This window comes from Elgaria multicarinata, chromosome 7 (assembly GCF_023053635.1).
Source record: "Elgaria multicarinata webbii isolate HBS135686 ecotype San Diego chromosome 7, rElgMul1.1.pri, whole genome shotgun sequence".
Classification (NCBI taxonomy): domain Eukaryota; kingdom Metazoa; phylum Chordata; class Lepidosauria; order Squamata; family Anguidae; genus Elgaria; species Elgaria multicarinata.
Window position 1 is genome coordinate 35,691,434 of NC_086177.1, and position 13,253 is coordinate 35,704,686.

At 41.2% G+C, this 13,253-nt stretch overlaps 1 protein-coding gene across 4 annotated transcripts in view; it reads right to left on the minus strand.

Moving 5' to 3' along the window:
• Window positions 1-13,253, minus strand: part of CAP2 (cyclase associated actin cytoskeleton regulatory protein 2) — a 60,891-nt gene that overhangs the window by 24,300 nt on the left and 23,338 nt on the right. For all 4 annotated transcript variants that reach the window (XR_010025656.1, XM_063130403.1, XM_063130402.1 and 1 more), the window contains 3 exons: window positions 10,594-10,671; window positions 2,542-2,685; window positions 1,960-2,045 (listed from right to left, as the gene is read on the minus strand). Coding sequence is in view for 3 of the 4 variants with exons in the window: in XM_063130403.1 (XP_062986473.1) it covers window positions 1,960-2,045; window positions 2,542-2,685; window positions 10,594-10,671 (308 nt within the window). In the remaining variant the exon portion in view is untranslated. The remainder of the gene's footprint in view (window positions 1-1,959; window positions 2,046-2,541; window positions 2,686-10,593; window positions 10,672-13,253) is intronic.

A 13,253-nucleotide genomic window follows, 5' to 3' on the forward strand; every position in this document is an offset into this window, starting at 1 on the left:
GTGACGCTCTTTACCTACATTCGAATCAACAAAAAATCGGGGTTTTATTTAATGAGGAGCAATCCCGCTGTTGTATAGACAAGGGCCAGGTTATGTCAGTGTCGCCACAGTGCAAGTGGCTCAACATAAGTAGGGCCATAGAATTGCTCGCCCAATTGGAGAAAAATGGCCTCACTCTTTGACTACAAATTATGAAATCTTCAGTTAAGCTATGCCAATATAGCAATACACCTTATGAAGCAAGGCTTTACTCAAGTGGTTCAGGAGAGAGTGAAGGGCTTGCTTATTATGCATTGTTCTGCTCCCCTGCAGATCTCCTAGAGAGGAATTGCTTGGTCTATTTTGGCCAGAATAGTACCCTGACATTTGCAGAACAAGTTACAAAATATATGCAAAATTATTAGAATAAATGCAAACATTTGAAAGTAGCCTAGTTTTCTGGCTTAGTGGTTAAACATAGGCAGAAATTTGTGAACAAGAATGCAGTAAACTGTACTGGTAATGATAAGAATATCTGTTTCCTTTCTTTCTCCACCTTTCCTTTGTTTTCTTTTGTGGCTAATCTGTCAGGATTGAAGATACTTTATATGTTTTACAACTGGGGAGGCAACCTGGTACCCTCCAGATTTTTTGGATTACAACTCCCTTAATCCTTGACCACTGGCCATGCTGGTTGGGGTTCATGAGAGTTACAGTCCAAAATATCTGGAGGGTACCAGCTGCCTTCCCCATTATTATATTGCAAATGCTAATTGCTTACAATAGGTATTCTATTGACTGACATTAGTGCTGAGTGACCCAACTAACTACATGGTGCTTAACTTGCTAGATTGTTCCCATAATGTTAAGCACTTTGTCCTTCTGATTTCAATGGCAGAATTAAACATATGTTTAAATCTCTTTCATTGAAATGAATGGGTCTTAAAACATGTCCTTTGTATTTATGTACTTGTTATTGACCCCATTATGCCTACACAATTTTTTACATGTTAACATTTCTTTTTTTAATTTGTACTTCATCAGATAGAGCATTTGACCCATTGTAACACTTGACCATTTATTTATTTATTTATTTATTTATTTATTACACTTATATACCGCTCCCACAGCCAGGGCTCTCTGGGCGGTTTGCTCGTGTAGATCTATAAAAATATAAGTAACCAAGTTCAGCAGGAGGATAATTTTAACATTTAAAATGATCTGAGAAGCCTTTAGGCTGTCAAATTTAGAAAAATATTGGCTGCATTATGCAAACAGTGGATTTTTTAATAGTAGATTTAAATAAGATTATATTTTTTGGAAGAGGGGTGGGGGCTCAGCAACCCTGATGCAGCCTGCAGGGGCTCTCCAAATGGTCCATAGCCCTGACCCCTCAGGCTTGCCCCTAGAGCAGTTAGGTGTAGTGGTTAGTGTTGGACTGGGACTTGGGAGATTTGGGTTCTAGTTCCCACTCGGACATGAGCTCACTGGGTCACTTTGGTCCAGTCACTGACTCTCAGCCTAACCTACTTCACCGGGTTCTTCTGAGGTTAAAATGGAGAGGAGGACCATGTAAGCCACCATGAGGGGAGAAAGGTGGGATATAAATGTAATCATTAATAAATAATAAATAAAATAAATGGGAGCCAATGGATTAAATGTTCCCTCAGTGCTGCCATCCCCCCTCCATCCCGCGAAAATCACATGGCAATTAATCATTTAAACACCTCCTACTTGCTAACTGCTGTGTGGGGGACATCTCTGTGCCTGCAAAAAGGGGAAGTGTGTGAATGGGGACAGTGTGTGGACAGATGTGTGAATGCGGCCTTGGCCTCGCCCAGCACTGGCATGAAGCCTCTAGAAGGTCACCCACGAAGAATGTGGCCCTCTGGATGAAGAAGTCTCCTCACCCCTGATTTAGAACTTGCTAAAACTTGTTCAGATATAAAAGTAGCAATTCATCTTGCGGGGATAACTTACCTATGTTTGTAGTCTTTTAACACCCTGTTAGTATAAAAGGTAGCAGCATCATTCATCTCCTTGACATAAGGCCCTGGCTTAGGAGACTAAGGAAGGACACAGGACCATCGCGCAAATACCGCAGGAATTGGTTTTAAAAGAAAGAGAGAAAAGATGTAAGATCACAAGGCAAAACCTCCACCACATTTTAGTTTCTAGACATGAAGGTTGGATCCAGAGTTAACAGGGTTGGTGAAAGCTGAGTTCGCTATACTAGCCCCCCTCAAAATGCTCCATAAAGGGTGGGGGCGGGGACTGTGATGTGGGGGTTGTGCAGAATGGCAGATCAGGTAGAAATGCCATCTGCAGGCAATCCCTCCTGGGCCACAGTCCATCCCATTCATCATGGTCCTCAGCCCTCAATGGAGCATTTTGGGGGGCTACTTTGGGGAAGAAGGGGAAGGTAAGTCAGCTGCTTCCAGTCCCATTAAACATGTTTGACTCTAGATTCAACCCAGATTTTGAAATGGGTGGGGTGGGGAAGCATGCCTTTAAAAAAAAAGAAAAGAAAAAAAAAGTCCACATCTAAAGTTCAGAACTCACGACTGCTATCCATCCAAGAGCTGGAACACTTTCACTGACAGCAGAGAGATGATTAAACATGTTACTTCCTCGATTTCTTTCTCTGAACATCTGGATTTCATGGATCATGTCTGATATTGGTTTTAGAAGAATGGCCACTTCATGCTGCAGTATTAAAAAAATAAATAGTTATTACTGTTGGCAGAACAAAAATATACTTGACCTGCAGAAAGAAGGAATACGTTATACTTTCTGGGCGAAGTATAAAGTGTTGGTTATCACCTTTGAAGCCCTACATGGTTTGGGTCCAGGCTACCTGCGAGATCGCCTTCTCCAGTACAATCTGCCTTGCACATTCAGGTCTTCTGGGAAGAACTTCCTTCAGCCAGCCAAAACTAGGCTGACAGGTATTACCCAGAGGACCTTTTCTTCTGCTGTTCCCAGACTGTGGGATGGCCTGCCGGAGGAGATTTGACAACTTAACAGTCCTTTAGCATTTAAGAAAGCTATAAAGACTGATCTCTATCCAGTGGAATTTTAGGATGCTTTTAGGAAGTTTTTACAATGTAGTGTTTTGATTAATATTTTATGTATTTTATACTTGTTCCCCGCCTCGATCAGGATTGAGAGGCGGGTTAGAAATAAAATTATTATTTTATTATAATAAAATAAGGCGCATCAGAGATATCTGTGGTTATTAGGAGGAATCATATAGATTTGCCAATTCCTACTTATCAATTACCTACTGGCTCCGTTTGGACAACACAATAGTCAATGGTGGGTTAATAGTCAATTCCACGTTTGATTATTAAGGGGGTACTCCCCACACAACATGATTACAATCAAACGTGGTGTGGATTAAGGCCAGCGTTGAGTTGTGTTTGATTGACACCCCCCCCGCTCTCTCCCCACCTCAGTCCTCTGACTGGTATCCCATCAGCCATTGCTAGTTCTGCTGGTTGGATTAGAGCAGCAGCCTACGCTTTGGTCGCTCTTGCCAGAGGACTCTGTAGTTGCCGAAAATAAGCAACTGTGTGCGACAAAATAGACAACTATGCCTGACAGTTGTTCAAATAATTAACTTTGCACAGCGATGGTTATTTGTGTTGGTTATTTTGGATGAATAACCAACTATTTGCTGCCAAAATCAGCTGCGTGAGATGGCTGCTGCACTTGTTTAATGGTAACGGATGGTAATGGAATTTAGGATTCCTTTCCTAAATGCAGTACTGTTAATGCCAGCATCCAAAAGAGAATCAGAACAAATGTTGGGGATTGGTACTATGTGCTCATGGAAACTTGACCTCAGTAGGAGAATGACCATGTTTAACTAGGCAATGAAAGAAAGAAAGCAATAAAAAATCCAGCTTAATGTGAGAACTGTTGCATCATAAATCTGTCTCTCAGACAATGCCACAGCTAAATAGGCAATGCTAATGAATATGGAACAGAAAATAATCTTGCTGAGTAAGAAGTACTTATTGAGTAGGAAGTTTTCATCCCAAATTACATGGGCAGAATCTAAAAGTTTCTACTAAGATGTCTAAATTGTTAATTGTATGTCTGCATGTATAATGATTCATAACATGTACCTTCAAACGCTAGGATTTGTTCTTATTTCAGTTCACTTTGTTGTCATTTGGATTTGGTCTTTTATGAGAAGCCTGATTTATGAATAAAGCATATTAATGACAGGTATGTTTGTCAGGAGAACTTCAATGTCAGACCAGCTGGGTTATTGATAGGTATGAATAACACATTTTTGATGAAGAGAAAATATTTTTTACAGCATTTGTACTTCCAGTGGCATTGGCTCCCAGTCTTATTATGTGTGGTTGTGCCTCTTGGCAAGGAACCAGTTTCTGCCTCTGATAGTATTTGTGGAAGCTGGCATTTGCAAGGTGCAGATTTAACCCTGATCCCCCATTCATAACTGTTTACTTATTATTTATTATTTTTATTTATTTGTTACATTTATAGCCTCCTTTTCCTCCCAGGAGCCCAGTATGGCGTAATGGGAGAGCAAGCGTGGTGTAGTGGCTGGAGTGTTGGCCTAGGAGTCAGGAGATCCGGGTTCTAGTCCCCACTCAGCCATGAAGCTCACTGAGTAACTTTGGGCCAGTCATTGGGCATGGCTAGATGGGGCGCTATCCCAGGGATGGTCCCTGTGCATCCACATGACACACAGGGCATCCCAGGAGCAGGGAGGGACGATCCCTCCCTTGGCCCGGGATATCGCCCTACCCTTCAATTCCGATTTTTCCGCAGTCTCGGGATGATCCCAAGGTGGCAGGACATGTGGCTCACCATCGCTGTTTTGTCCTGGCTCCTCACGAGTAAACGCGAGGAGCCAGGAACTGGGCATGGGGCAAGGAGCTCCTCAGGAGCTCTGTGCCTATTGGGGGTGGGGGGAGCATGAGGTGTTTTTTTTTTAAAAAAAAACCCTCACAGTTTCATTTGAGTGCTCATGCACTCCTTTAAAAACAAAACAAAATGGAGGGCATGACGTTGCACACCGCATGTGGATGAGGGGGCGATCTCGTGAACATAAAATCATGAGATCGTCCCCCTCAACCCCCCTCGTCTAGCCATGCCCACAGACTCTCAGCCCAACCCACCTCACAGGGTTGTTGTTGTGAGGATAAAATGGAGAGGAGGAAGATTATGTATGTCACCTTGGGTTCCTTGGAGGAAAGAAGGTGGGATAGAAATGTAATAAATAAATAAAATGGATTGCTCTCCATTTTATCCTCACAACAGGTTAGGCTGAGAGTCAGTGACCGGCCCAAAGCCACCCAGTGAGCTTCATGGCCAAGTGTAGACTAGAACCCGGATCTCCTGAGTCCCAGTGCAAGACTCTAACCAGTACACTACATTGGCTCTCAAACGACACTGAGGGCTCAAGTCAAATAGCACACATACACACACCAATGGTTGGAGGATTTGAGAAGAAAGTTTTAAAACCGTTTTAGTTTTTTAAGTATATGAATGAGTGAGTGCTTGATTAGACCAGATGTTCTTTGTGATCCTGTCTAGAAAAAATAGATCAGTCGATTCCTGCTCTGTGCAATTTTATATATGTTCATAAGTACTGTATATTCTGTCACATTTCCTCATTCATCAGTGGATTTTTGAAACAATGCACAAAAATGTTTATCTGAATGTATATGTTTTTGAACATATATTTTATCTTAAAATATACATTTATAAATGAACTTTATCCTAAAATATGCACTTATGTACTTTATCCTAAAATATGCATTTAAAAATGCATTTTGGTACATTTTTTGAACTGAACGATAGTTATATACAAATCTGCACATTAATCCACAAGGTGGAGATCAGGTCAGTTCCGAACCCATAAAGATTGAACTCCTCAAGCATGCCTAGCTATATCACAACTCAAAATGACCTAGGGTCCAACTGCATGATTCATTAAACAAGTTGCATGCAGCTGCCCCTCTGTTTGTTTGTTTGTTTTTACTCACAAGGGCCCAAATCCAGATCAGGACTAGTGAGTATAGGTTGGGGAGGTTTAAATCTTCCTCTCACCACTTGTTTTCCATATGGAGAAAGGGGGGGACTGTGAGGGTGAAATAAATTTCAGAAAACAAGCTGCTAGTGGAGGTTTAAACCTCTCCTATACATATGTATTGGTCCCAATCCTAGAGCCCTTGTGAGTAAAAAACAAAGAGTAGATCAGCTGCACACTACATATTTACCGTATTGTGTAGTTGTGATCTAATACAGGATTGTGGGAAGCAACTGTATCTTGGACTAGTGCCACAGAAACAGTAAAGCGGAAGTCACTTAAGATGCAATCCTATGCATGTTTAGACATAAAAAGTCCTACAATTCCCAGCATGACTGGCTGGGGAATTCGGGGAGTTGTAGGACTTTATTTTTCTGTCTAAACATGCGTAGGATTGTGCCCTTAAGCATTGTAACATTTCTTAAGTGGAATTTTTAATGAGTGTGCTATGATGAATATGACATTTTTGACATTGAACTTGCCCCAATGGTTACACATACACACACACACACACAGCACCCCAACGAAAAAAGGGGGAAAGCATAACAAAAAGGGTGTGTTATAAAATAATTATTCTCAACTATTTCTACTATATTTCTGTCAAATATCATATTTATCACAATGCAAATTTCAAAAGTCAAAATTATAACATAAGCATGCATAAAGTAACCCAACGTTTTTCAGAAATTTGAAAGCAGTAACAAAATTCCCTCTTCCAACAATTATGCTACAAAATATTTTATCTGGTAAGAGTTAGGATCCCAATAGAAACTTTTTAATATCTCACATTACTTTATTTTCAATTTGTGAAAAGTTTCCCAAATACTTTAAAAATAACTTCATACTCTTATTTTCTGACTCCAAAGTATAAGCAATTTACAGTGCTTCCCCCCCACCAATATTTGACATGAAGCATCAAAAATAAATTCAAAATAAGTGGTTGAGTTAAAATCACTGCTTTCGAAAGAGTGATTCTGCAGGCAACAGCCACTAGCTGGTATACATAATCTGTAATATCAGATGATGGTTTTGTCATGTGATCGCTTGCACTTCACATTCAAATATAGAACATGACCATAAAAAGTAACAGAACATTCATGCTGCTAAGTAATTTATTGTAGTTGATGTAGGATTGGCATACCAGCTGGAATTATCTTCTCTGCTCCTGCTATTTTTGCATATACAGAAAACAAAGGGCTTCAAGATGGAATAAAATGTAAGCGTTACTGACAAAAGTAAATCTCAACAAAACTGTATTGCAGTGGCACATGTTTGTTACTCGCTAGTTATGAATATTACATCTGGACTGAAGAAATCACTAAAATTAATGACAAAACATTTGAATGAAAGGAGATAAGGGAAATCCCAGGTTCTTTATAATACTGCTACTTTTGTGTTCTCTTTTGAGTTGACTCTAACAGTAATGCTCTTAAAGTTTTCTTCTGAGTTCACTTGCATCTTAAAGCTGAGGACAGCTCGTTACCCCCAGAGTGCTCCCCCCTTCAAAATAGGCACCCCTGTGTCCAATATGACAGGAACTCTGTAAATCCCATCTGTCTCTGCAGTGCTGTTTCTGAATATCTGCAAAGCTGCTATGCTGCGTTCAGAACTAGCTAGCTCATTCACAGCTTTACATTACTAAAGCAAGCCGTCTAGACAGCTGAATGGCACAATTACTCGCTTTTCTGTAACATTTATATGCTGTCATCTTCATTTGCTTTTCTCTGCTCTGTGAATTCTGCTAAATTAACGGTCGGCTTTCCTGTTTGGATTCCACATTGCCTTTGTAGCTTTAGGTTATAAGTCCAAGCAGACACAGATGACATCACATTGACAAAATCATGGGGGAGCTCCTTTTCTTTTCTCTTCTGTTCTGTTCTGAGTATATCAGGTTTTCTTTATGCTGTAGAAAGCCATCTGCAAGCCTGAGCACTATTTTGAAATCAATGAGACACATTTCTTGCTTTCGACATGGACAAATGAAAAGCTATCACACTGCTTGGGTTTATGCTTTTTGCAGTGGAAAATGTTACTTAAACAGCTGTCATGCTGAATGAATTTTGCCCAAAACATCTTCAGCTGTTTTCAGTTCACACTATGGTATATTTGAGTTTAACCTAAATCCATATGAAAAAATAGAAAGCAATTTCATTTTTAAACGTACAATAAAATAACTACCAGGTATTAGTCAAGCAGGGTTCTTGCATAACTAAGTAGTTTCTAGAAGGGGTCTTTCTGATTGTTTTTCTTTGTGCATGAGAATGGGTTAAAGTTGATTCATCAATGGCATTTGTACTCATTTAAGCTACTAGATAGGATTAACAGACTCTTATCACCGAAGTGCCGAGCTGTTGCAACAAGACTGGCACGTAACTATAAGCATAAAGAAAACCTACTGCATTCTATATAGGACAAACAACCCAGTATTTATGTAAAAGAATATATGGACACAAATCTGATATAAAAAATTGGAAATGTTTTTTTAAAAAACAGTAGGAGAACACTTCTGGGACATTCTGTCACTGACCTTAAAGTGCCACTCGTTAACAAAGTAACCTTATTTTAATAAAGTAACCAGATTTTGACACAAACTGAGCTGCAATTCATCAAGAGATTCAACTCCATGTCCTGTGGCTTGAATGGAGACACTGGGCCTGTTCAGACAACACGCTAAGCCATGGTTAGGCCACTAACCCTTTTGCAGCAAACGGTTTGTGAGCATGTTTAAATCGTGGTTATGTAGCCACCATGGTTAGGAATGGTTCACATGACGCGCTAAGCCATAATGTTTAGCTCAAAATGCCTAACCATCGTGGCTTAGCGTATCGTCTGAACAGGGTCAAAGACTTTTTATCACACTTTGGCCTGGTTCACATGTAATGAGAACTCACTGTGAATGAATTTCCCTGCAGTGTTTTTCGTTGCGGCGGCTGCCACCATCATTTCAATATTCAAGTCATGGGGGAGGTGCCACAGGTTGTCGTTACATGTGAACCCAGCAAGTGTGGGTTGTTGGGGTGGTTAACAAGCCACTCACAACCCTAAAACAGCCCATGGGTTCTGGGTGTATTGTCGAACACCCCAACAATCCATCCTTACTGGGTTCACACATAACTACAAGCTTCAGCACCACTTGCCATAGCTCAAATATTCAAAATGGTGGCAGCTGCCACAACAAGAGGACCCACAGAGAAATTCGCCCCGGGTCACTTCTCCTTGCAAACCAGGTCTTCAAGTGTTAACTCACTAAAACAAAGATGTCTGTATTATCACATAGCACTGTTTTGCCAATGGCCACTGTTCAGGTAATGGTCGCTATCTGTCCTTTCTGCATTTCAATTCCCTCAGACCTTACCGTTTATAATCCTTCACTATCATGTGTATCATGCGCTCAACATCTAAGGCTGTGCTCAACATCTAAGGTCCTCCTCTGAGTGCCTACTCCAAGGGAAGCTCGGAGGATGGCAACAAGGGAGAGGGCCTTTTCAGTGGTGGCCCCCCGACTGTGGAATGATCTCCCCGATGAGGCTCGCCTGGCGCCAACATTGTTATCTTTTCGGCGCCAGGTCAAGACTTTTCTCTTCTCCCAGGCATTTTTAACAGCATTTAACAACGTTAAGTTTGTTTTTAATGGACCCCACAATTGTTGTTTTTAAATGGATACTGTTGTTTTTATACTGTTTTTATGTGTGTGTGTGTGTGTGTGTGTGTGTTTTTAAATTGTATACTTTTAATGTTTACTATTTTTAAATGTTGTAAACCGCCCAGAGAGCTTCGGCTGTGGGGCGGTATATAAATGTAATTAAATAAATAAATAATAAATATGTGTATATATTTGCGAATTGTGAATAGCACTTCATGCATCTGAAAAAGTGAACTATAGTCTATGAAAGCTTACGCCCTAACACATTTGTTAGTCTTTAATGTGTCACAAGACTCTCTGTAGTTTTTTACATATGTGGGGTAACTGTGAGATAGTTGAAGGTAGTCATTCAAAAGCTTAGTGCCATCTTAAATAGACTTGTTTTACCTAATCAAAAACTGGCCTACATTGCATCTCTTGTGGGAAGCTTATATGGTTTACCATGCTAGTGCAAGGTTGGAAGTATATTTGCACTGAAAGAGTTACGGTATGCCACACATCAGGGAATGGGAAACACTACTGAAAAACCAATGAACTATGCATTTGACAAACTGTACTATGATAATAGTACAAGAGCAAAACAACATTTGCTCTATAGTAGGGGTAGGCAAGCTGGTGCCCATCAGATATTTTGGACTACAACTCCCATTAGCCTTATCTAGCATGGCTAGTGGTCAGGGACTGTGGGAGTTGTAGTCTAGAATGTCTGGAAGGCCCTTCTCTAGAGTATGACAAGCAAGCACATTTGTGTTGTATTTAACAGGCTTGTTTTGTACCATAAATTAATTTATCTTTTAATATGTGGGACCTGCACAGCACTCATAAATGCATAGCCTGGACTATAACTTCAGGGGATCAGGGAGGTTCAAAAATGCCAGTTCTCACCCATATATCTTACCTCCTGAGGTTCCTGATATTGTGAGGTCAACAGTAGAAATGCTCTTTGTGCTTGGAAAGCTGCTCGAACCATTTCTGCCTGGGGAGAAAAAATGGGAAATGAACCTAGCAACGAGTATGAAAATTTCACTTGGGATTTCTTTATTATTATTATTATTATTATTATTATTTATTTATATAGCACCATCAATGTACATGGTGCTGTACAGAGTAAAACAGTAAATAGCAAGACCCTGCCGCATAGGCTTACAATCTAATAAAATCATAGTAAAACAATAAGGAGGGGAAGAGAATGCAAACAGGTACAGGGTAGGGTAAGCAGGCACAGGGTAGGGAAAAACTAACAGTAGAAAGTAACAGTAGAAGTCTGCACAACATCAAGTTTTAAAAGCTTTAGGAAAAAGAAAAGTTTTTAGTTGAGCTTTAAAAGCTGTGGTTGAACTTGTAGTTCTCAAATGTTCTGGAAGAGCGTTCCAGGCGTAAGGGGCAGCAGATGAAAATGGACGAAGCCGAGCAAGGGAAGTAGAGGCCCTTGGGCAGGCGAGAAACATGGCATCAGAGGAGCGAAGAGCACGAGCGGGGCAATAGTGTGAGATGAGAGAGGAGAGATAGGAAGGAGCTAGACCGTGAAAAGCTTTGAAGGTTAACAGGAGAAGTTTATATTGGATTCTGAAGTGAATTGGAAGCCAATGAAGAGATTTCAGAAGCGGAGTAACATGGTCGGAGCGGCGAGCCAAGAAGATGATCTTTGCGGCAGAGTGGTGAACAGAAACCAACGGACTGATGTGAGAAGAAGGAAGGCCAGAGAGAAGAAGGTTGCAGTAGTCCAACCGTGAAATAACCAGTGCATGAACAAGCGTCTTGGCAGAAGAGACAGACAGAAATGATCGAATCCTGGCAATATTATACAGGAAAAATCGACAAGATTTAGCTACTGCCTCAATATGAGGAATAAAGGAGAGCGAGGAGTCGAAGATAAAGCCAAGGCTACGAGCTTCCTTGACCGGAGTAAGCGTAACATCATTGACAGTAAGAGAGAATGAGAGATGAGGAGAAGGTTTAGGAGGAAAAACAAGCAATTCAGTCTTTGCCATGTTAAGCTTCAAGCGACGATGAAGCAGCCAAGCTGAGATATCTGAAAGACATGCCGAGATACGATCGTGAACATCAGGAGAAAGTTCCGGAGATGACAGATATAGTTGTGTATCATCGGCGTACAGATGATATTGGAGGCCATGAGATTGAATAAGCTTGCCCAAGGGCAACATGTATAAGGAAAACAACAACGGGCCAAGCACCGAGCCTTGCGGAACCCCTACTGAAAGGCGAAAGGAGGAAGACGAGCTGCCATTAGCCAACACGCTGAAAGAGCGACCCCGCTAGATAGGAGGCAAACCAGTTATAGACAGAGCCACAAAATCCAAGGTCATGAAGGGAATCTAAGAGAAGATCATGATCAACCGTGTCAAAGGCTGCAGTTAGATCAAGGAGAATAAGAACGGAATAATGGCCTTTAGACTTGGCAGTAAGGAGATCATTGGTGATCTTAGTAAGGGCTGTTTCGGTGGAATGCAGAGGACGGAATCCAGATTGAAATGGATCCAAAGCAGAGTTACTAGAAAGAAAGTCAAGACAGCGAGAGTAGACCGCACGCTCCAGGATCTTTGAAACAAACGGCAACAAAGAGACAGGTCGGTAGTTAGATAGAGATAGCCTATTATTATTATTATTATTATTTATTTATATAGCACCATCAATGTACATGGTGCTGTACAGAGTAAAACAGTAAATAGCAAGACCCTGCCGCATAGGCTTACAATCTAATAAAATCATAGTAAAACAATAAGGAGGGGAAGAGAATGCAAACAGGTAAGGGTAGGGTAAGCAGGCACAGGGTAGGGAAAAACTAACAGTAGAAAGTAACAGTAGAAGTCTCTTGAGAATGGGAGAGACTGTAGCATGTTTAAAAGCAGAAGGAAATGAACCAGAGGACAGAGAAAGATTAATAATATGTAGCAAGGAAGGGAGGATAGCAGGAATAAGATTAATAAAGACGCGAGAAGGAATCGGATCACGAGAACAAGTGGAAGGCTTCGAAGAGCGCAGTATTGTAGACAGTTCATCCGCAGAGACCGAAGAAAACGCAGAGAAATTTGCAGGAGGAGCTGACAGATGAGGAACAGGAACTGGAAGAGGAGCAGAGCTGGCCAGATCAGAGCGGATAGTTTGGATTTTAGCATTGAAAAAAGAGGCAAAGTTATTAGCAGACAGAGAGGCGGGGAGAGATGGCGGATTAGGCTTCAGAAGAGAATTGAAGGACGCAAAGAGCCGCTGAGGATGCCTAGCATTTGATTGGATCAGCGTTGAGTAGTACTGCTGTTTGGCCAGTGAGATGGCAGAAGAGAAAGAGGAGAGTACAAATTTGTAATGGACAAAGTCTGCCTGGTCCCTGGTCTTCCGCCAAAGGCGTTCAGCTGCCCGGGAACAAGAGCGAAGGTAGCGGAGGGAAGAGGTGAGCCACGGTTGGGGTTGAGAAGGGCGAGCTATCCGAGTTGTAGATGGAGCAAGATTATCAAGAGTTGAAGATAAGGAGGAATTAAAGAAGGAGACAGCTGAGTCCAAGGAGACAGCCGAACAGACAGAAGGAAGGGAAGAGGCTAG